Here is a 22,997-nt window from a genome sequence, read left to right on the forward strand (position 1 = left end):
AGTCAGTGTTAGTCAGTCAGTAAGTCATGAGTCGAGTCGTACGAATAGACGACACCCAGTTCATATTACAAGTGCCTGCATATCAATCATAAAGTAATAATTATGAATGAATTAAAATTTATAAAGAGGGAGAAAAAAACACCATCTAAAATATTTCATCATTATTATTCATTCATTCATAAATATTCTATAAGAACCGCTTGTCGCCAACGTCCGTTTGATATCAAGAATACCGGGGGTAGTCACTACTGTCGACAATGTCTATTAAATGTTTTTTTTGTTTTGAAACTCCGTAATAATAAAAAATAACCGTACAGATATCTCATCTAATGGCACGTGATTTATTCAATACATTGCTGGAATTTTAATTATCGGTTTTCGATTACACAAGGCAACAAAAAAGAAAACAATAATGAAATGACACTTTAAGATCGGATATAATTTTTTGCTTTACAACTTCAAATGGATTATTTGAAGTGTTTTTTGGTTAGTTGTGGGCTATATAAAAAAGGAAATGTCAAACTTATTATTTATTTTATTCAATAAGTCGAATTAAGAATAGATTTCCACTACTCTCTGTTTGATGATTTTATTTTCCATATTTGGATTTTGATCACTGCATAGCCAAGCTAAAACAATCGCTGTAACTCGATGCGTTTTACTATGCGTTGTTCATACGATACACAATGGTTCAGACAACCATTTTCCTGGCCAAACCCCAATTTTTGTCGGCACCGATTGTTAATTTCTAAACATACTGAAATAAAGTAATCCAAGAAAACTAGGTCAAAAACTAGGTAAGACGACAATTTTTTCCAATTTCGGAATAATAATATTATGAGGGATAATACATATTATGAGTATTGACAAACACAACACATGTCTGGGTTTTGCCAAGTAAAATTAAGAAAGTGCCCGAGAGCCAGTATAAACCACTACAACATAAGGAATAATTAAAAATTATAACAAATCAGAAAAGAACACGAAAAGTATAAAAATGAAAGACAACAAATGAAAGAAACAAAAAACAAAGAAGAATTAAAAAAGTTTTTCTTTAATTTGTTCTTTATATTTTCTTCTTCTTAAGATATTCCAAATGATTCGTTAGCGAATCTTGGTCGGGATTCGCATTCCATAAACACTTACTTTAGGTTGGTGATATGCGGAAGATTTTTAGGAGATATCGCCTGCGACAAATTAATCGCCCAGGAGAATCGCGAATTATTCTTAGGCTATAGAAAATGTTTGCAGGGATACGTGCCATGTCTATCACAGTTATGTAGGATCCCTGCAAACATTTTCTATCGCGTAAGAATAACTCGCGATTCATCTGGAAGATCATTAATCGCAGGCGAACACGCGGATTTCGCTGTTTAGTTTCGTTTTGTTTACATTTGTGAGTGCGAACAAAACTATAAGCGAAAAGTACTCAACTCCACAAGAGCAGATAGAAAACTAAATAGTACTAAAAACATGTGAGTAAATCAAAAAAGTTTGGTGGTTGATAAAATATTCACTGTGGTGTCTCCGTAGGGACTGTAATCGATTTAAAGCCCACATAAAGCTAGCTTTTTATACCCTCAGCCTTTAGGCTAAAGAGGGTATTTACACTTTGATACGACCAAAAATGTGCCTCATCGAAATAATGGTTTTAGACCCCAAGTATATTTGTACGATATCCGTTTCAGACAATTTTGAGTAGATCTAGCAATGTCCGTCCGTCTGTCTGTCTGGCTGGCTGGTGCGCACGATAACTCTCGAACGGATCAATCGATTCGGTTCATATTTTGGGTATCGAAATATTTTGTCCAGATTAGATTTAAGTTCGAAGATGGGCCATATAGGCCCACTCCTTCAGGTACCTCCCCCACAAATGTTCAACTATTGTCGCAAAACTTGTGCGCACGATAACTCTTGTAGGGAATAACCGATTTGGTCCATTCTTTGCACATCTTGTAATTTCTACCAAACTTAGATGAGGTTCCAATGTGGACTCAATCGGTCCACTACTTCGGGTACCTCCCACACAAAATTTCAGAAAAGTTCAGTTTAGGACCTGGTCTCGAATCGATTTGATTTTTGTTTACGCAAGTTGTATTCGCTGTCCTCTATACGACGCTGTAAGTTTCATTAGGGGCAAGTCCATACTTTCTGAGAAAATAGCCTGAAAGTTACAAAAAAACCCTATAACACCGTGTGTAGAGGTTGGAGCGCAGGATAACTCTCGAATGGATCTGCCGATTCGGTCCAAAATTTGCCTTTCGTAATATTTTGCCCAAACTTAGTTCAAGTTCAAAGATGGATTATATCGGTCCACTCCTTCCGGTACCTCCCCCACAAAAGTTCGAAAATTTTCGGAAAATTTGTGAGTACGATAACTCGTGAAGGAAGTAACCGATTTGGTCCATACTTTACACATTATGAAATTTCTACCAGACTTAGATGAGGTTACAATATGGAGTCAATCGGTAAACTCCTTCGAGTACCTCCCACACAAAATTTCGGAAAAGTTCAGTTTAGGACCTGCTCTCGAATCGCCTTGGTTTTTGTTGTAATATCTTGTATTCACCGTCCCCTATACGAAGGTACAAGTTTCCTCAGGTCAAGTCCATACTTCCTGAAAAAATAGCCCGAAGGGTGTAAAAACCCCCTATTGCACCCCCATTGTCTATGTCGGTCAATTCCTTTAAGTACCTTTTCCGTAAAATTTTTGAATTTTAATCCTAATCAACATTTTTGTGGGTTCATACGACCAAAATTTTGAAACCCCCTAAATACATACGTTTTTTTGTGAAAAAAGTGTTTCAATTTGCACAGGCTGAGGGTATATCTCTGTCGGCAAAGCCGACTGATACTTTTTTACTTGTTTTTAAACATAAGTGGCTTTTTATCGATTATTTTGCCTTATGCCAACTGACTAATTTTACAAGGCTATGAGCGCCTAAGTAGTCAGTATTGTCCAACGCCAGATAACTTTTCGACTGATAATAAACTTACTGTTTTTTTGACAAATTGTAGTCAGTTTAAAACATGATGTGAAATGTTTTTTTTTTACTTTTCATATTCTCTTTCTCCCTCTCTTTGTCTCTCTCTCTTTTTTGTTAGAGAGAAGAAGAGGCAAATTTGTATATTTCCTTTGTGTTCCTCCTTTTTAATTCCAGAATAATATGAGTAATATGTACGAATATGTTCAGTCCATCAACACTGTATTCTATAATTGGATGCTGCATTTATACGAAAAAGCAAGTGTAAATTATTTATACATTTGTGCCTTATTTTTTCGAAAAACACAAATACTTTGCAGAAGGTACATGTTACTGTTTTCAGAGTGGTTGATCTCTAGATAACTTTTCGACCAATATAAAGTTAGTCGAAAAGTAGTGCAGACATGGACAATTGCCGAAATTTTTTTTCTGTTCAAAGTGGTTCATCTCTAGATAACTTTTCAGCCAGTTTTTCTTTTTGAAAATAATCGATCTATTATCAATCATTTTATCAACTGGTTGATAAAAGTCCGTCAAGGGTGGTCTACTGGTTCCATTCACTCGGAAAGATCGCCGAGAAGCATAGCAGAAGATTCGTCGTAGCGCTTTATTATAAACAATAATTTTTAAGAATCGCTAAATGATCGCCGGAATGAAGCGCAGAAGAATAATCTGATCAAAAAATCGTCCAGCAATCTTCCAAATGTTTGCAGGGTATAAAGTATGAAAGCTCTAATAAAGCTTTCCAAAGTTCTTTCGTGAAATATGAAAGCTCTTTCACGTGAAATACAGAAACGAAATTGCTTTCACATTATTACCGTATTACCGGCACAATGACGGAAGTATTTTTGGGCGGAAACCTCTCTTGCCTGGTCGTGTATTTTGAGTTTTTTTTTTCGTGTTTGTTATGGTTTTTAATTGTTCCCTATGTTGTGAAGGGTGCTTGGATTAGCGCAATGTTTGCCTTTGTTGTCTGTCCTGGCCATGTATTCTGTTCATCAATGCCCTTGATATTATACGTGACATTTGTATCAAAGTTATGTGGAAAATGTATATGAGAATTATATAAAAATTTCATGAACATGTTTTCTGGCCTGACAATAGATTATGATAGGTTCTACCATCGGTTTTGTTAATGATTTTTATAATATGCCATTTAGATATGACACCATTAGCCGGATTTAGCGCATTATCAGGTTTTATTTGCTAAATCCAGCCAAAATCTACCAGATTTCCCATACAATAATAAATCCTCCTATTGAGTGGATTTGTTTTAAATCTGGCATAAATCCTCGTATACAACTTTGTTTTTTGCAACATGTTGCTAGAAAATACAAAAAGTTACAAGCTGGCACAAGAAACAAGGTAGATGCATCGGTGAATTGCTACACTAAAAATAATTTAAAATGTAAAAATTTGTAAACAAGGGGGGAAAATTAAATTTGTTTTGATGTACAAAGTTGATTTTAATCAACCAAGACAAATATTTACGATGTCTAAACGATAAAATAATTCGTTTATTTATTTTAGATGGGCAAACTGCGATAAAATGATTCTTTATTTGCTCTTTAGTTAGCATTAGTAGCATAATGTGCTAACATTTTCAGTATTAAACAATACATTTGTAATTGGACGTATGTTTTTTGAAACGAATTCAATTTACAAAAAATTCTTTTGACGTTTCACATTCGTTCAGATGGGCTGATGCATCTACCTTGGTAATTGTGCTATGAACAAAAATCAGCTGACTGCCATTTAAATCCTCCAAAATGTATATCTAAATGCAATGAGATTTGTACTGGATTTATTAAATCTAGTCGAGGATTTATGGCTAATCTAAATGAGCTATAATATTGCGGAATTTTTCAAGTTGTTTTTGTTTTCTATGCTTGGAACAAAATATGGTATTTTTGGATTTGCAATTACAATGCTTGAACAAAACAAATAAATGATTGGAATAAAATAGATATATTTCAATTAGATTTTAATAGATTTCTTTGCGTGCAGTTAATGTCATCATATACAAAGCTGATTTAGTTTGCGGAAATACCTTATAATCTTTCGAGGCGGTAGCTTGATTAGATGTATTTTTGGCGCTCCTTTTCATACAAGTGGGACCACTGTGCATCGGTAGGAGCACGACACTTCTGGTCGTACTATGGGTTCCTTGCTGGAGGCCTCTGGTATCCAAAGATGAATTTTGGGTCTTTATAAAAGTATCCGTACTTTGCCACTGTGTTGATGTTATCAAAACGAGTAGGGCTTTATGAGTATAATATGCTGTGGTTATCTGTTGTGATTGCAGCTTATCGATGCCGAACTTCCGTGTAGTGTCAGTTCATACTTTATTTGCTACCGATAATCGGGTACGTACACGCAGAAAAATATATGTTAGAAACATGTTTGGATCCAAACAAATATTTGTTTGGGACTGATTGCAAACAAATATATGTTTGGATCCAAACATAATTTGTTTCTGTTCAAACAAATATATGTTTGCAATATATTGTAACATATCTCAATATAATATGTTTGGGTACATATGTTAGAACATATTTTTTATGGGTGGAGAGGATTTTGGTCAAAGAGAGTAACAACAGGGCTCTCGCAGCTGCGGAATGCCTTATTAACAAACCACACACACAACAACTACCGCTGTCGCAACAATTGTTGTTAGGTAACTGACAAACCGACAAACCAAACAACTACAGTGCGTTTGGTGTCGAAAAACAAATGTCGTATAGTCAAATACTTCGCAACTACAATTTTGTAATTTCTTTAATATAAAGGCACATCTAATATCTAAACCTAGCGCTGATTGACTCAACATGTATGTGTGTACATATGATTCATAGTATTCTGCTATGCTCACAAGACGATAGCAACTACAGTGAAAATCTTTAGGAGAAACGGTAAGTTACAATATTACAATATAAAAGAATTAATAAATAAAAAATAAATCTCTCAGAAAACCCAGTTTTTTTGCTTTATGAAAGGCGTTGTTATGTTTGGGACTGCTTGCAAACAAATATATGTTTGCTGCAAAATATATTTGGGACAAATGTTAGAGAGGCCATTTTTTTCTGTGTGAAGAAGCAAAAATATCTACATCCACAAAGCTACCTGAGGACTGCAGAGTTCTTTTTTCACAGCATCACACATCAAACTCAATAGGAATTTTCGTCGAGTCAAGTCAGTCAAATGGCGGTCCTAGCATTAAAAATCAAGCAATGTCACATCAAACTTGTTAATTAATGCCAAGATGAACTTGCTAAGTTAGGACGTCTGACTAGAGTAGTTCTTGCATACTCGTAGATCCCAGGTCATAAGGAACTTGTTGGTAACGAAAAACAGACGAACTAGCCAGAGCAGATCGTCTCTCTAACGATGCAAGAACGAAAACCAAGGAAATGGCTGCTCAAATGCAACGACGATCTAGATGATTCGTTCTGCACATCACGCTGAGACAAGTAATATAGGTTTGGGAGACCTTCGGAGATTTCTCAATTCATCAGGTTGAATATAATTTTGCCAATAATTACACGAGTGATGTGGTTTACAATTGAGGCTTTGAAGGTTATACCCACCATGTGAACCAACAACCTGCGTTTTTGCCACTGGGAATTCTATCAGCCTCATTCCGTTTCATTGTAAAGACTGAATTTCGCAACTGTTGGGAGGAGATCTTGTCTTTGGTGAGAGCATGGGCGCGGATGACACTGATGTTGAAGAATTTAGCGTTTGTCGGAATTGTGGCAACTCGTTTATTCAACGGATATGTAGAACTGATATCCATCGTATTTCCTATATGAGAGTAAAATCGGACTTGTAGTTTGTGAGTTCATCTGCCAGAGCTTAAACTACACCCATTACATAAAGAGTATGAATATTTCAGGTGCAAATTCACAGATTGCGGTTCTTGAAATGTTTGCGGTGGTCATCAACTTTAGACGGTTTTGTTTTTATACCCTTTATCACCATGTGGGGAGGGTATTATAAGTTGGTTTTAGCCAAAAAGTTTGCAACGCATCGAAATAATGGTCGTAGACCCATACGCATATAAACCAACATGAATGTCAAGACGAGCTGAGTCGATCTGGCTATGTGTGTCCGTCCGTCTTTCCATCTAAACCTTGTAATCACGCTACAGGTCGCAATTTTAATCCGATCGTCACCAAATTTTGGGTGTTGATGAAGGTCCCAGAAGGGAAGAATCCTATTGATCTTGGTGATGGTCGGATAATATTCAGGGGTCGGAATGGGCAAAAAACTTATGTGGATAAAAAGACAAGGTTTTCTTCCAAAGCGAATATCTCAGCTTCTGTATGGGGTATACCAAAAGTAAAATCTGACAATGAAAGTAGAAAATATCACCTTTCTAATGATGTAAAGATTCTCGTAGGTGATCAAGCAACGAAGATATCACAATAGTCGCAAATAAAACCCAAATTTTCAGTTTTGCGATTTTAATTATAATGTCGAATATCACAGCTTTGGTTGGGGACTTTTCAAAAACAAATCCTGCATATGAAAGTAGAAGATTCCATCTTTACAATGATGCAAACTGGGTAAGCGTATGTGACCAAATAACGGAGATATCGCAATAGGTAATACATCCTATTTATCCATTTTTTTGGAAATCACGCTACAGGTCGCAATTTTGATCGGATAGTCACGAAATTTTGAGGGTTAATGGGGGTCTCACAGAAGAAGAAGCATATTGATTTTGGGGGTGGTCGGATAATATTTAGGGGTCGTAATGGGCAAAAAACGTATTTGGAAAAAAGACAACGTTTTTTCCAAATCGAATATCTCAGCTTCTATATAGGGTATACCAAAAACAAAACCTTACAATGAAAGTAGAAAATATCACCTTGCTAATGATGTAACGTGATCAAACAACCAAGATATCACAATAATCGCAAATAAAACCCAACTTTTCATTTTTGCGATTTTAATAATAACAAGGAAAAAAGTATCAGTCGGCTTTGCCGACAGAGTTATACCCTCAGCCTGTATATATTGAAACAATTTTTCCCAAAAAACGTATCTATTTAGGGTTTTTTTTAAAAAAATTTTGGGCATTTGAACCGACAAAATGTTCATTATGATTAGAGATCAAAAGTTTTGCGGAGGAGATACTAAAAGGAATGGATCTACATTGACCATTATGGAAGTGGATCTCCAGCCACTACATATGGTGCCATAGGGGGTTTTTACACCCTTCGAGATGTTTGCTCAAGAAGTATGAACTTGCCCCAGAAAAAACGTTTACCATCGTAATTGAGGCAGCGAATGCAAGTTGCTTCAACAAAAATCAAAGTGATTCGATAGTAGGTCTTAAAGTGAACTTATCCGAAATTTTGTGTGGGAGGTACCGGATGGAGTGGACAAATATAGTCCATATTTGAACCTGATCTATATCTAGCAGATATATTAGGATGTGTACAGTTGGACGAATTCGGCCACTCCCTTCAAGAGTTTCCGTATGAACAAATTTTCCGAATATTTTTGAACTTTTGTGGGGGGGGTACCTGAAGAAGTGGACCGATATGGCTTATCTTCAAACTTAAACTATGTTTGGACAAAATATTACTAAGGCCAAATTTTGGACCGAATCGGCAGATCCGATCGAGAGTTATCTTGCGCTCCAACCACCTTACACGGTGTCATAGGCGTTTTGTGCAACTTTCGTGCTATTTTCTCAGGAAGTATGGACTTGCCCCTTGTACCGTCGTATAGAGGGCCGTGAATACAAGTTGCTAAAACAAAAATCAAAGCGATTCGAGAGATGACCCTAAACTGAACTATTCCGAAATTTTGTGTGGGAGGTACCCGAAGGAGTGGACCTATTGAGACCATATTGATACCTCATAGTACTCTGGTAGAAAGTTTACGCTATACAAAGTATGGACCAAATCGGTCACTCCCTTCAAGAGTTATCGTGCGCACAAACTTTCCGAACATTTTCGAACTTTTGTGGGGGAGGTTCCGGAAGGAGTGGACCGATGTAGCTCATCTTCGAACTTAAACTAAGTTTGGGCAAAATATTACGAAAGCCAACATTTGAACCGAATCGGTTCATCCAGTCGAGAGTTATCGTGCGCTCCAGCCAGCAGGACAGACAGACAGACAGACGGACGGACATGGCTAGATCGACTCCAAATTGTCTGAAACACATTTCGTGCAAACATACTTGGGGTCTAAAACCATTATTTCGATGAGGCACATTTTCATCGTATCAAAGTGTATATACCCTCCTTAGCCTAAAGGCTGAGGGTATAATGACGGATATCACACCTTTGGTTGCGGATCATCTAAAAGCAAAGCCTGACTAAGAAAGTAAAAAATCTCATCTTTAAAATTGTGCAAAGTATGTTGGCGTAGGTGGTCAAATAATGGAGATATCGCAATAGTCGGTAATACATCCCTTTTTTCCACTTTTTCTGAAATCACACTACAGGTCGGAATTTTGATCGGATCATCACGAAATTTTCTCACAGAAAAAGAAGCATGTTGATGTTGCTGATGTCGATAGTAGTCAAATATTAAATTAAATATTAATTATTTTGTCATTTGGTATAAAAGCCAGATAGGTGAAAACTTTCGTATCTCCCTAAAAGCAATGTTTTTGAGTGAAAAGAAAATGCACAGAGGTAGTTGTGTAGGGTATCACATAGTCGGCCCCGTACCGACTATAGCCTTTTCTCACTTGTTGTTACTTGGGAAAATATGGCTAACATATTCCCTATTGTTGTTATACTTATACTGTTACCTCAGGGCCACTTACTGATATTTTTATCCCAAGTTAAGAAAAACTATATTTGCATCGGCCGGGAATCGAACCCGGGCCGCCCGCGTGGCAGGCGAGCATTCTACCACTGAACCACCGATGCTATATATAAATCGGTCTGAACGGATTCCTTACTTCATTTCCATAATATATTAAATATTCCCCTAAGATAATTTTGAAATACATAATTAAATATTTATTTCAAAAGCATTTGAAAATCGAGACCTCATTAATTATATGCATCTGCACAACCATTTCCGGTCAATTTATAAAAAACCTAAAATCTAAGCCAGCGTAATTGTTTCAATGAAAAACTTCATCACTAAAATTTGTTTTTGTTCAACGTTCCCAGTAGAAAAATTAAAGATATACCCAACTTTTTGTAGACAAGTGTTATCAGTATTTAATTATTTAAAGAAGCCGCCATAAAAACACAATAATTACCATAACATTAATGATCTGTGTGTCTGCACAATTGTGTTGTAGTTAGTTCTACTGTAAAAACAGAAATAACAAATTTATAGATTTTTATTGATTTTAACGTCAATTGACTTTTTTCAAATATTTTTTGTTTTATAGATTTGGTGGACTGCATTGTCGGTTGCATTGGGCCTGGATGTGCGTGGCGATTTGATAAAAGGTGTACCGTGTATAAAACGTTATCATCAACTATTCTGTCCGACAGCCGGTAACAGTTATCCAATGTAAGTAACACTTCCTCTTCTTCCCCCCTCTCCCTCGTCCCCCAATAAACTTTGATTAACACTTTAGAGACACATTTCGAATTGAAGCAATCACCAAACATAACGCCAAACATGACCTTAACCTGTGAAGTGTTGAAAATTTTGACAAATAGTGTTTTGACGTCGTACGTTAATTTAATTTTTGCCATCTTCTAAATATTATTTTTGAAAAATTAAATTCTTCAAAAGAAGTTCAACGAAAAACTACCAACTAAAACAATAATTGATAGTAAAATCAACATCAAAAATTAATTAACACTCATAAAAATGACCCACTTAATGATAATTCAAGGTTTTCACACAGATGAACAAGAAATTAATGAAACACAAGCGTTAAAATTCGTCAATTAACTATTTATTAAACGATTAGCAAAATTTGTACTTTTTTTCATTATGCTGAAGTGATTTTTCGGCTTATTCAAAAAGAAGAAAAAAAAAATATTTGCTCTAAATCAATTAAATGGAAATAAAAGACCGTTCAGTTAGACCTTGCCAGGCGTAACGAGTAAAAGACTGCCAATGGGGAGATTTTAATTAACTAATTTTAAATTAGTTACTATTGCTTGTTTCAAATAAAAACACATGTATTTACAACAGCAAAACATTGGTGGACAATTGAGTTATGGAAAGTTATGGAATCGCAATGATGTAAAATAGCTGTGATATTAGTTTCTAATTCGGTTAACTGTTTTACGAGTGTATGTTTAATTGGCATAGAATGAATGTAACGCGTCTTATGCTTGGTTTACATTCGGCGTCGTTTCGTGATTTCGAAGGCGTTTCGTGATTTCGCGCGGAATCAAACAAAATTTATCATGATTTCGCATACAAAAATGAAATCATCTCATTTCGTGATTTCAGCGAAATCAACATCGAAATCACAGTACTCATGATATACAACCCTGCCTTTGGCTAAAATAGTACCAAAAGTTGCAACAATTTTCACGTATCACAATAAACAAGGTAGATGATCAATTGCTGCAACAAAAAATTTTATTATCAAATTGTGTAAACAATGTGAAAAAATATTAAGTTACTTTTTTACAATAATATGTTCCATTGTGTTCCCGTACTTTTAAACGGTAATGTTAGAAAAAAGAGCGAATTGTCAAAAATTGCTTTCCGATACAAATTTCTTAAAAAATACGGGAACGGATCTACCTTGATAATTGTGATATGTTTGAAATCAACAACAAAATAAGTATAAACACCGGGGTGTATTTCAGGATTTCGTGAAATCCAGTGAATTTTGGAGCGTAAGTGTAAACTTGGCTTTAATCTATAAATATAAAAGAGCAGTGAGGTGAGTGATTCACTGACTGACTGATTCATCAACGCCCAGGCGAAACGGCTGGAGCTAGAAACTTGAAATTTTGAGTGTGGGTTGCCGTTGGTGTCTAGGGGTGAGATAAGGCTGAGTTTTTGGAAATTCGACCTAGAAGTGTACGAAAAGTACTAAAAATTACTAAATATGGCACCCTTTGTATTAGGCAAACGGTAACGGTGGTTGATATAGGAAAGGGTTTTGGAAATTCGTTCTTATGCGTACGAAAAGTACTAAATGGTACTAAATTTAGTACAACATGGATTTGGGTAAACAGATATAGCTGGAAACCTGAAATTTGAAATTAAGATTACTCTTAGATTGTAGGATTAAGGTAGTTTTGCAAAATAGTACCTATGAGTACGAAAAGTACTAAATGGTACTAAACTGGGTGCAATTTGGATTTGGGTGAACAGAGACAGGTGGAATACTGAAATTTGGAATTAAGATTACTGTTGGATTGTGTGATAGATGAAGTTTTAGATATTAGTACGTATGGGAACGAAAAGTACTAAATGGTACTAAATTTGGTACAATTTGGATTTGGGTGAACGGATACACGTGGAATGCAGAATTTGGAATTAAGATTACTGTTGGATTGTAGGATAGATGAAGTTTTGGATATTCGTACTTATGGGTAGGAAAAGTATTCAATTCAATTTTCTTTATTTTCAAATATCGTTATAAAGATTACAATTTGTTTATTTTTGCGTACTACTAAACATAATAAAGAATTATACAGCTTGGTTTGTAATTAAAACCGTCAGCTGGAAAATTGAGTGGTTATAGTATTAATACTTAGGATCAAAGTTTATTAGTAATTAAATTCTTCAATTAAAAATTTTCGGTATCTTAATGCTTCCTTTAAGTATTTATATAAGTTGAGCCAGCAAAAAACTTCACCACCATTAAGAGTGTCAATGACTTCGTATCGCGATAATACAGTTGTATTGAAATATTTGACCCGCATATTTTTTAATATTGGACACCTACCGATAAAATGAGTTAACGTTTCTTGTTCTTCAAGATTACACAGTGAACACCTTTGGTCCTCTGGCGTTCTATACCTTTTTCCATTTAGCCAAAGTAAATCACCTCTCGCTTTCATTATTAGTGTTATTTGCTGCTGACTGAAGTTATGGTTGCAATAGAGTGGTCCTCTGTAATAATCCAGATGTTTATACAGTCTTTGGTCGCTTTGTTGAGCTTTTTGTGTATGCGCATTAAAGGCCTTTATTTTAATTGCTGTTATTAAATTATGGGATGCTTCCATCCACCTTCTCTTATTTGTCATAATGTTGCCGATGTCAATGTTATTTTCAGTAAGCTGATCTACAACATCCTTGAAGCAATACAGATGCTTGCTTGCCACTTTTAAAGCTAATATGTGCGGCAAACGATGGCTTTCAAGATCAAATACGATTTTTGATATATACGACAAATGCAGGGAATATGTGTAGATATATCCCGGTTCATAACCTGTTTCTATCGCAAGAATATAGTTTGGAGTAGATTCTGGGAGCTTTAATATTTTCTTTATGAAATATCGATATAGTTTTTCTACCTCAGTAAAATATTCATTTCCCCATAATTGGGCGCCATAACTATGAATGGAACGACAAACGGCTGTAAACATTTTCCATTTCGATTTTAACTTCACTGATGGGTTTGAAAAGAAATTCTTCCATGTAGCAAAAATTGACATTTTTGTAGCTTCTTCCTTTTTTGTAAATGTTTAGTAAATGATAACTTCGGAGTTAACAGTATTCCCAGGTACTTATATTCATTCACTATTCCAATTTCTTCACCATTGAAGGTCCATTTTTCATCAGCTGAAAGTTTTCCTCCTTTTCTGAAAACCATAATTTCAGATTTCAACTTGTTTACTTCCATCCCCCATCTAGCACAATATGATTCCAAATTATTAATCATGGTTTGCAGAGTTTTGGGGTTATCCGCCAACAGCACTATATCGTCTGCATACATGAGCAGCCGGATATTATGTTCATCAACATACAGACCTCCACCCAGATAATCGTACAAGTCATTCAAATATAGAGCGAATAGAATTGGAGATAGCAAACATCCTTGCTTCACTCCCGTACGTGTCTCAAAATATTCTGACAGCTCGGTACCTGACCAAACAGCCGATTTTGTATCTTTATAAATACTTTCAACAAAGCTAACTATCTTAGATGAAAGTCCAATTTCTTGAAGCTTATAAATTAGAAGGTCTCTGGGAACTCGATCGAAGGCCGCCTTAAAGTCTACGAAATATGCGTATACTTTCTTGCTTTCGTACCATTTCAGCTTGATTGTTGCTACAAGGTTAAAAATATTATCGACTGTGGAATATGCTTTTCTAAATCCCGCTTGGTATTCATTTAGTTTGTTGTGTCTATTAACCCACTCCGATACTCTATTATTGATCATTCCAATCATTAGTTTCCCAATGCAATTCATAAACGTTATCCCACGATAATTGCTCACATCATTTATATTTCCTTTTTTGTGTATTGGGAATATTATGCCTGAGCGAAAGGATTCAAAGTCGTCGCTTCCATTCAAAATTTCCGTGAAGACATTGCACATGGTTCTTAAGAAGTCGTCTGACGCATTTACGAAGAACTCGTATGGGATTCGGTCTTCACCTGGCGCTTTGTTTGTCTTTACGCTTTTTAATTGGTTCTTAATCTCCGTGATTGTGAATTCTCTATCTAGGATTTCATCCATACTCTGATTTATTGCATAATAAATAGGTTGAGTACTACATGAAGGATTAAGGAGCCGTTCAAAATGGGTTTTTAAGACATCAGTAGGCACACCACAGTTCGTCCCGTTCTCAACTTGCCTGATTTCGTTCGCCATTTTCCACCACTGTCTACTATCGTTAATACTATCAAGACTATTTTCGATGCTATTATAATAGTTCGATTTTTTAATTTTACAGAGATTTGCATATATCTTCCTTTGCTCAATATAGGCAATTTTATCTCTCACATTACACGACTTTCTGAATTTATTCAAACTTTTTAACGTCTTATTTCTGTTCTTGAGACATTCCGTATCGAACCATTTGTTTTTAAACCTTACTTTTTTTGGATTTGGATTATTGGGATACGATTCATGAAAAGTACGAAATGGTACTAAATTTGGTACAATTTGGATTTGGGCGAACGGAGACATGTGGAATGCAGAAATTTGGAATTAAAATTACTGTTGGATTGTAGGATTGAGGAAGTTATAGATATTAGTACTTATGGGTACGAAAAGTACTAAATGGTACTAAATTTGGTACAATTTGGATTTGGGTGAACGGAGGCACGTGGAATGGAATTAAGATTACTCTTAATTGTAGGATTAAGGTAGTTTAGGAAAATCGTACTTATTGCGTACGAAAAGTACGAAATGGTACTAAATTTGGATTTGGGTGAACGGGGCAGGTGGAATGCAGAAATTTGGAATTAAGATTACTGTTGGATTGTAGGATAGATGAAGTTTTGGTGTTCGTACTTATGGGTAGGAAAAGTACGAAATGGTACTAAATTTAGAACAATTTGGATTTGAGTGAAAGGATAGAGTAGAATCCCTGAAATTTGGGATCAGGTTACTGTTGGAGTGTAGAATTAAAATATGGAGGTTTGGGAATGTGGACTAAATGGTACTAAATTTAGTAAAAAGTGGATTTGGGCGAACGGATGGAGCTGGAATTCTGAAATTATGAATGAGGGTCATTGATGAAGAATAACAAAGAATTACCGTAGGATTTCGAACAACAAGTGAACGAAAAGTACTTAATTTAGTACAATTTGGATTTGGGCGAACGAATAGCTGCAACCGTGAAATTTGTAATAAGAGTCACTCCTGAAGAGTAACAAGGATGGACCAAAGATCGAAAAGTACTAAATGGTACTAAATTTAGTACAATTTGGATTTGGGTGATCGGATAGAGGTGGAATCCTGAAATTTGGAATGCGCTCAGTGATTAAAAGTAACAAAGTTGGGCCAAAGGTCGAAAAGTACTAAATGGTACTAAATTTAGTACAATTTGGATTTGGGCGAACGAATAGCTGCAACCGTGAAATTTGTAATAAGGGTCACTCCTGAAGAGTAACAAGGATGGACCAAAGGTCGAAAAGTACTAAATGGTACTAAATTTAGTACAATTGGGATTTGGGTGATCGGATAGAGCTGGAATCCTGAAATTTGGAATTAGGGTCACTGATGAAGATTAACAAAGATGGAAAGTCGAAAATTACTAAATAGTACTAAATTTAGTACAATTTGGATTTGGGTTAATGGATAGAGCTGGAATCCTGACACTTGGAAAGAGGGTCTCTGATGAAGAGTAACAAATTTGTTTTTGTACATTCAAACCATAAGTTTACGAAAAGTACTAAATTTAGAACATATTGAATTTGAGCTGGAATACTGAAGTTTGGAATGAGGGTTACTAATGAAGAGTAAGAAAGATGTTCCATATGGTATATGGTACAACATTTAGTACAATTTGAGTTTGCGAGAACGGAAAGAGTTTTTAGGTAGTAGTTTTTTATTTTTATTTATACGTGAAAGAGGCCTAAAAATGCATAACAAATTACAGTTATTTAGGTATATGTCAAGGCATGCACATTAAGCAAATTTTTTTGAAACACGTTTTCAAAACTTTTATTGTGCAAATTCCGAAAATACAGCTACTTCGCATGCAATATATGCATAAAATCTTCAAAATGTTCTAAATCCGTCCTAATAAATGTGGAGTGGATTGAAGTGGATATTTTTTAACTTAAGTTTTTATCTGAGAATTCAAGGTCAAAATTTAAAACATAAAAATGGGACTCTATACACGCAGAGAAAAAAATATGATTGATCCAACAATATTCGAAGAGCAAAATATGTGTTGTAAAGATATTGTTAAATTCCAAATGTAGTATTGTGATTCCAACAATTGGGTTTTGTTAAATCCAAAAATAGTTTTTGTCAACTGGACAATAGTTCTCTCTTTTCTTCGACAATTTTTTCTCTTCTCTCGCTATTCGATGCCGTGTTGAAAAAACAATTATGGTGAGTTTTGTTTGTATGAAATGAAGCCTTTAATCTTTGTTTTTGCGTGTATGTATACCAACAATGAGACTCTTGTTTTTATTTATTTCTGTTTTGTTTTATTCTTGTATCTTCATTGTGCTTTGAGGTTTGGTTTTATACCGGAGTTTGTTATGGTGTTTAATTATTCTTTATATTGTGGTGGGAACTTGTGGCTTTTTGTTTGTCTTTGTTGTCAGCCAATGCAGCAAACCATGTATTGTGTTCATATTATACGCGACATTTATATCCAAGTTATGTGAAAAGTGTATATGGGTATATACACTCAAATCAAAATTTTCTGGGCTGGTTTTCTGGGTTGACAATACTTTTTGTTTATGATACAATTAGATTATGATAGTTCCTACAATCGGTATTGTTAACGATTTTTACAATATTGCGGAAATTCGAAAGTTGTTTTTGTTTTCTATGTTTGGAACAAAAGATGGTATTTTTGGATTTGGATTACAATGTTTGAACAAAACAAATACATTTTTGGAACCAAAACAAATATTTTTCTTCCAACAAAAGCGAAAAATGTTTTTTCTCTGCGTGTAGGTATGTTATATTTCTAACATTCCCAATGTCGATATGTAGATATAGAAAACGTGGATTTCTATGGCCATTTTAAATACCGAAAATTTTGCGGGCCTATTCGGGTTCGAAACCGTTAAAAGTAGAACCTTGAATTTTGAATGTGCCCTATTGTTGTGAATGGTTAAGATAAAATTTCCATTTTGAAATATTTTTTCCATATAAAATAATCTTTATTTATATTTTATTCCCTTTCCGCATACGAAGTAGCGGGTATTTGCTAGTATTTTAATATTGTAAGTGCAACTTTCTCTGTAATTTTGGATAAGACTTAATTTATATTATACTAGTAAAGTGTCCGCTACTTCGTATGCGGAAAGGATATAAAAAATAAATAAACAATATTTTATATGCGTTCGCCATGAACAGTGCAAATTTTGCTGTAATAATCCCAGTTTTAATTAAGTACTGTTCGTACCACTTTAATTCGATTTTCAAAAAAAGAAAAAGAAAATAAATCAACCGTACCTTACCATTACACATCAACACCGAGCCACCAACCATTTATGCCAACCTCGAAACTCATTTCCAGCTCTTTCAGTTCTTCCAAACCCAATAATAGCAATTTACATATAAATAAATTAGAACGAATTTCCGAAACCTCCTCCTTAAATTTCAAAAATTCCTGCTAACCCCTTTACACAATAACAAATATATCATATTCTGTACCATTTAGTACTTTTCATTGTATACATTTCCAAAAACATATCCATATTTTAACACCACATACCAAAATTCATTCCAAAACAAAATTTTAGAATTTCACCTCTACACCCTTTACCGCTTATAATTAATTACCTATAGGTAATTAAATTTTTGTTTATGACATGACAACAAGATGTCGATTTCAACTTTTTTTTTGTGATTTGCGAGTATTTGGAATGAAATGTGAGCTTTAATTTTTCGATGAAAACAAATTAGCAATTGTACGTACATATATTAATAAATAAAAAAAAGTGACAAAAAATAATTATGCAATATGATTTAAAGTTCATTAACCGGAAGATTGCAATATTTACGTCAACACATTTTGGACCATACGAAAATTTCGGAGATATGAGCATTTGATTTAGCGTTTTTTTGTTGCTAAAGTCAGTTTCCACTATAGCTCGAAAACAGCTTACCGATCATCATATATTTTTGTGGACTTATTAAGTCTTATTAAGTTTAGTACATCAAAACCATGACCTTTTTTTTCTTTTGGTAAAAATTGAATTTTTGAATTTCTCAGTCCACCCTATTGTTTTACTATTCTTAAAATTCCCTCGCTTAAAGACAAGATTATTGTATACTTAATAAGCCCACAAAAATATATGATGATCGATCCATGCGTTTCCGATCTATGAAGTAGTAACTTGTGAAAGTATTGGTTAGCTGTGCTGACAAAGATATACCCTCAGCCTCTAACCAAAAAGAAGGAAAAATTATGCCGTATATAAAATATATTGATTTGTATACCCTCAGCATTTATGCTAACGAGAGTATACACACTTTCATACGGGCAAAATGTGCCTCATCGAAATAATGGTTTTAGACCCCAAGTATGTTTGGACGAAATTTGTTTCAGACAATTTGGAGTCGATTGAGCAATGTCCGTCCGTCTGTCTGGCTGGCTGGAGCGCACGATAACTCTCGAACGGATCAACCGATTCGGTCCAAATTTTGGCTTTCGTAATATTTTGTCCAAACTTAGTTTAAGTTCGAAGATGGGTTATATCGGTCCACTTCTTCCGGTACCTCCCCCACAAAAGTTCGAAAATGTTCGGAAAATTTGTACGTACGATAACTCTTGAAGGATATAACCGATTTGGTCCATAATTTGCAACTCGTGAAATGTCTACCAGGCTTAGACGAGGTTCCAATATGGACTCAATCGGTCCACTCCTTCGGGTACCTCCCACACAAAATTTTGGATAAGTTCAGTTTAGGACCTGCTCTTGAATCGCTTTGATTTTTGTTGTAACAACTTGTATTCACTGCCCCCCATACGACGGTACAAGTTTCATCAGGGGCAAGTCCATACTTTCTGAGAAAATAGCCTAAAAGTTGCAAATAGTCGCTATGACACCGTGTGTAGTGGTTGGAGTGCAAGATAGCTCTCGAACGGATCTGCAGATTCGTTCCAACATTTGGCCTTCGTAATATTTTGTCCAAACATAGTTTAAATTCGAAAATAAGCCATATCGGTCCACTCCTTCAGGTACCTCCCTCACAAAAGTTAAACAATGTTCGGAAAAATTGTGCGCACGTTAACTCTTGAAGGGAGTGACCGATGTAATCCATACTTTGCACATCCTAATATATCTACCAGATATAGATCATGTTCAAATATGGACTATATTTGTCCACTCCATCCGGTACCTCCTACGCAAAATTTCGGATAAGTCAATCGACTCCAAATTGTCTGAAACAAATTTCGTCCAAACATACTTGGGGTTTAAAACCATTATTTCGATGAGACACATTTTGATGTATGAAAGTGTATATACCCTCGTTAACATAAATGCTGAGCGTACAAAAATTGCATTTTTAGGGCTGCAGGACTGAGGATAATTCTAAAACAAAGGAAAAACAATTGCTATACTTCTATTTTCAGACCAAACACGTTCAACGATGGTAATGTTATCCACTTTAAGCCAGTTAATTAAATCCCTAAGGGAGGAGTCTGTCCCTACATTTAACTGCTTTACCTATTTAAGGGCCCGGGTAGCTCAGTCGGTAGAGCATTGGACTTTTAATCCAAGGGTCCAGGGTTCAAGTCCCTGCTCGGGCGGTAAATATTTTTATAAATTATCACATTTGATCAGCGTAAGCACCGGATATCACCCGGTTATCTTTGCTAACACATGCATGATATGCATTAAAGACAGGCATACACATCATGAGTGTGTAATAATATGTACGCTGGTTAAAAAGTTATTATTGCATCGGCCGGGAATCGAACCCGGGCCGCCCGCGTGGCAGGCGAGCATTCTACCACTGAACCACCGATGCTATATACAATTCTTTACAGCTTACATACCTATTATTTAAAGTAAAACATAATCCCTTATAAGGCTATAACAATCCATAATTTGGTCGTAATGCAAAATAAAAATTCCCCTGTGGATTAGCCTCATTCATTTTTATAATGATAAATAAAAAATCCAAACTTACACCTTGGAAAGTCGTAGGAAAAGGAAAGGGTAGAAAATATTTATTCAAAAACTTTTACATAATGTGCACTTTTTGACGTTGCTGCTATATGACGGTAAATGTTTGAGGTATTCCAATTTCTCAATGGGTAAAAACCATATATCGAACCGACACTCCAACAGTAATCTTAAGTCCAAATTTTAGGATTCCAACTCTAGTAGAGCAGAAAAAGTATTTTTTGCTTGTGTTGGAACAACAATATCTATTTTTGTTCCAACAATTCATTTGTTTTGTTCAAGCATTGCAATTGCAAGTCCAAAAATACCATCGTTTGCTCCAAACATACAAAATAAAAATATTGTAAAAGTCATTGACAATATCTATGGTAGGAACTATCATAACCTAGAATTTTTACAAAATCTATTGTCAGCCCAGAAAACCTGTTACTGAAATTATTGATTTCATCGTATATAATTCTCATATACACTTTCCACATGACTTTGGTATAAATGTCGCGTATAATATTATAAACATTGACAAAAACTGCACATGCTCAGGTGTTGCCAGGTCTAATAAAAATTGAATGAAGAAACATTAAACATAAGTAATACCATAAAACCACAACAAATCTGAACAGAAAGCACATATTACAAACAAAAACACTTCTCAGATTGTGGTGTAACTCAACTATCAAAACACAAAGAAGAATGAGAAAGAAGAAACAAATAAAAAACAAGAATCTCATGGTGTGCATACACAAATCAAAGAACAAAGATAAAATAAAAAACAAAGATAAGAAGAACTCATACAAACAAAACTCACCAAATTGTTTTTCGAATACCGAGAGAAGAGAATAAAATTGTCGAAGAAAAGAGAATAATATTGTCCAGCAGACAAAAACTATTGTTGGGTATTGGACAACAACTATTGTTGGATATGACAAAAACAATTGTTGTAATTAACAAAAACGATTGTTGGACTTACAATACTACATGCGGAATCTAACAATATCTTTACAATACATATTTTTCTCTTCGAATATTTTTGGATCAATCATATTTTTATCTCTGCGTTACAGAATATTGACTCTCATCGGTGATGTCCATAATTCCTATGACCGATTATTAAAATTTAATTGAGGTTTTGCTCCAAACCTCAAAATTATGGTTTTCGACTTAAGTTCTTTGAAATCAAGTTTTAATTTAAACATTTTATGAAAATATATGCCCCCTATTCGAAACCAGAGTTTATGTGTGTGGTGTAAGTTTTTGTTTGGTGGGTAGAAGGAGCAAGTTGCTCCCCTAAATTTGCTCGAATTCGAGAAAAGTTTCAATCGCGAGTGGAATTCAAGCGAGTATTCGGAACTCTTTTCGAAACACGTTACCTTTATGGAGCCCGGGTAGCTCAGTCGGTAGAGCATTGGACTTTTAATCCAAGGGTCCAGGGTTCAAGTCCCTGCTCGGGCGTAATACGTTTTTTGGGATATGTTTATTCTGTTCGAAAACGAAACATGTACATATTCCCCTCAACTTGTAACAACGGAACTATAATCCGTAGAAAGCTCGACTTTAGATGCTTATCTTTATCTCTCCATGTAAGTAATATCATTATCTTGGTTTCTTTCATTTTATAAAATTGTTTTAAAAACATATTACTGCATCGGCCGGGAATCGAACCCGGGCCGCCCGCGTGGCAGGCGAGCATTCTACCACTGAACCACCGATGCTATATAAACAAAAAAACAAAAAAAAAACATTGTTCCACAACATCCCATACAGGACAAGGGAGACTTCTCTCATATCAATGAGTGCACCCCGATTCATATTTTAGCTCAATGATATGGGACCTACTGTTTATCGCCGAGTCCGAACGGCGTGTCCTAAGACACCACTTGTAGAGAAGTTTTTCAAGGCTGAAATACTCAGGAAATGTCGCCAACATTACTGAGGGGTATTTTGCCACCGTTGAAAAATGTTTGGTGTTGCCTGGCCGGGGAATCGAACCACCGACCTTCTGCGTGCAAGGCGGGCGTGCATACCATTGCACCACGGTGGCACCCCAATGCTATATAATCTCCAGATATTTAAGATGGTTTTATTTTAGTTTACTTTTAAATTTTCTTTAAATTTAATGGAGTTTTGAAGTCCAATATTACAGCTACACCTTCGGCTTAAAGTTTTAAAATTCAAGTTCGAATTTAATTCTTTAATGAAACAAAAATGATTTGAATTCAAAATTTCACATCTCCATGGAGCCCGGGTAGCTCAGTCGGTAGAGCATTGGACTTTTAATCCAAGGGTCCAGGGTTCAAGTCCCTGCTCGGGCGAATTGCCCTTTTATAA

General features: G+C 35.3%; 1 protein-coding gene and 6 non-coding genes across 9 annotated transcripts in view; 4 read left to right on the forward strand and 3 right to left on the reverse strand.

Annotated features, from left to right (window-relative positions):
- spz3 (Spaetzle domain-containing protein 3) overlaps window positions 1–22,997 on the forward strand; it is a 121,056-nt gene that overhangs the window by 73,117 nt on the left and 24,942 nt on the right. For all 3 annotated transcript variants that reach the window (XM_073971333.1, XM_073971335.1, XM_073971334.1), the window contains one exon: window positions 10,357–10,481. In XM_073971333.1, the coding sequence (XP_073827434.1) occupies window positions 10,357–10,481 (125 nt within the window). The remainder of the gene's footprint in view (window positions 1–10,356; window positions 10,482–22,997) is intronic.
- Window positions 9,810–9,880, reverse strand: TRNAG-GCC (transfer RNA glycine (anticodon GCC)). The gene has a single exon. It is a non-coding gene; the product is annotated as a tRNA-Gly (tRNA).
- Window positions 20,221–20,293, forward strand: TRNAK-UUU (transfer RNA lysine (anticodon UUU)). Its single transcript has one exon. It is a non-coding gene; the product is annotated as a tRNA-Lys (tRNA).
- TRNAG-GCC (transfer RNA glycine (anticodon GCC)) lies at window positions 20,444–20,514 on the reverse strand. Its single transcript has one exon. It is a non-coding gene; the product is annotated as a tRNA-Gly (tRNA).
- On the forward strand, window positions 22,049–22,121 carry TRNAK-UUU (transfer RNA lysine (anticodon UUU)). The gene has a single exon. It is a non-coding gene; the product is annotated as a tRNA-Lys (tRNA).
- TRNAG-GCC (transfer RNA glycine (anticodon GCC)) lies at window positions 22,311–22,381 on the reverse strand. Its single transcript has one exon. It is a non-coding gene; the product is annotated as a tRNA-Gly (tRNA).
- TRNAK-UUU (transfer RNA lysine (anticodon UUU)) lies at window positions 22,909–22,981 on the forward strand. Its single transcript has one exon. It is a non-coding gene; the product is annotated as a tRNA-Lys (tRNA).

The sequence above is a fragment of the Musca autumnalis genome, unplaced genomic scaffold, assembly GCF_047663935.1.
Source record: "Musca autumnalis isolate F117 unplaced genomic scaffold, ASM4766393v1 scaffold_2, whole genome shotgun sequence".
NCBI lineage: Eukaryota > Metazoa > Arthropoda > Insecta > Diptera > Muscidae > Musca > Musca autumnalis.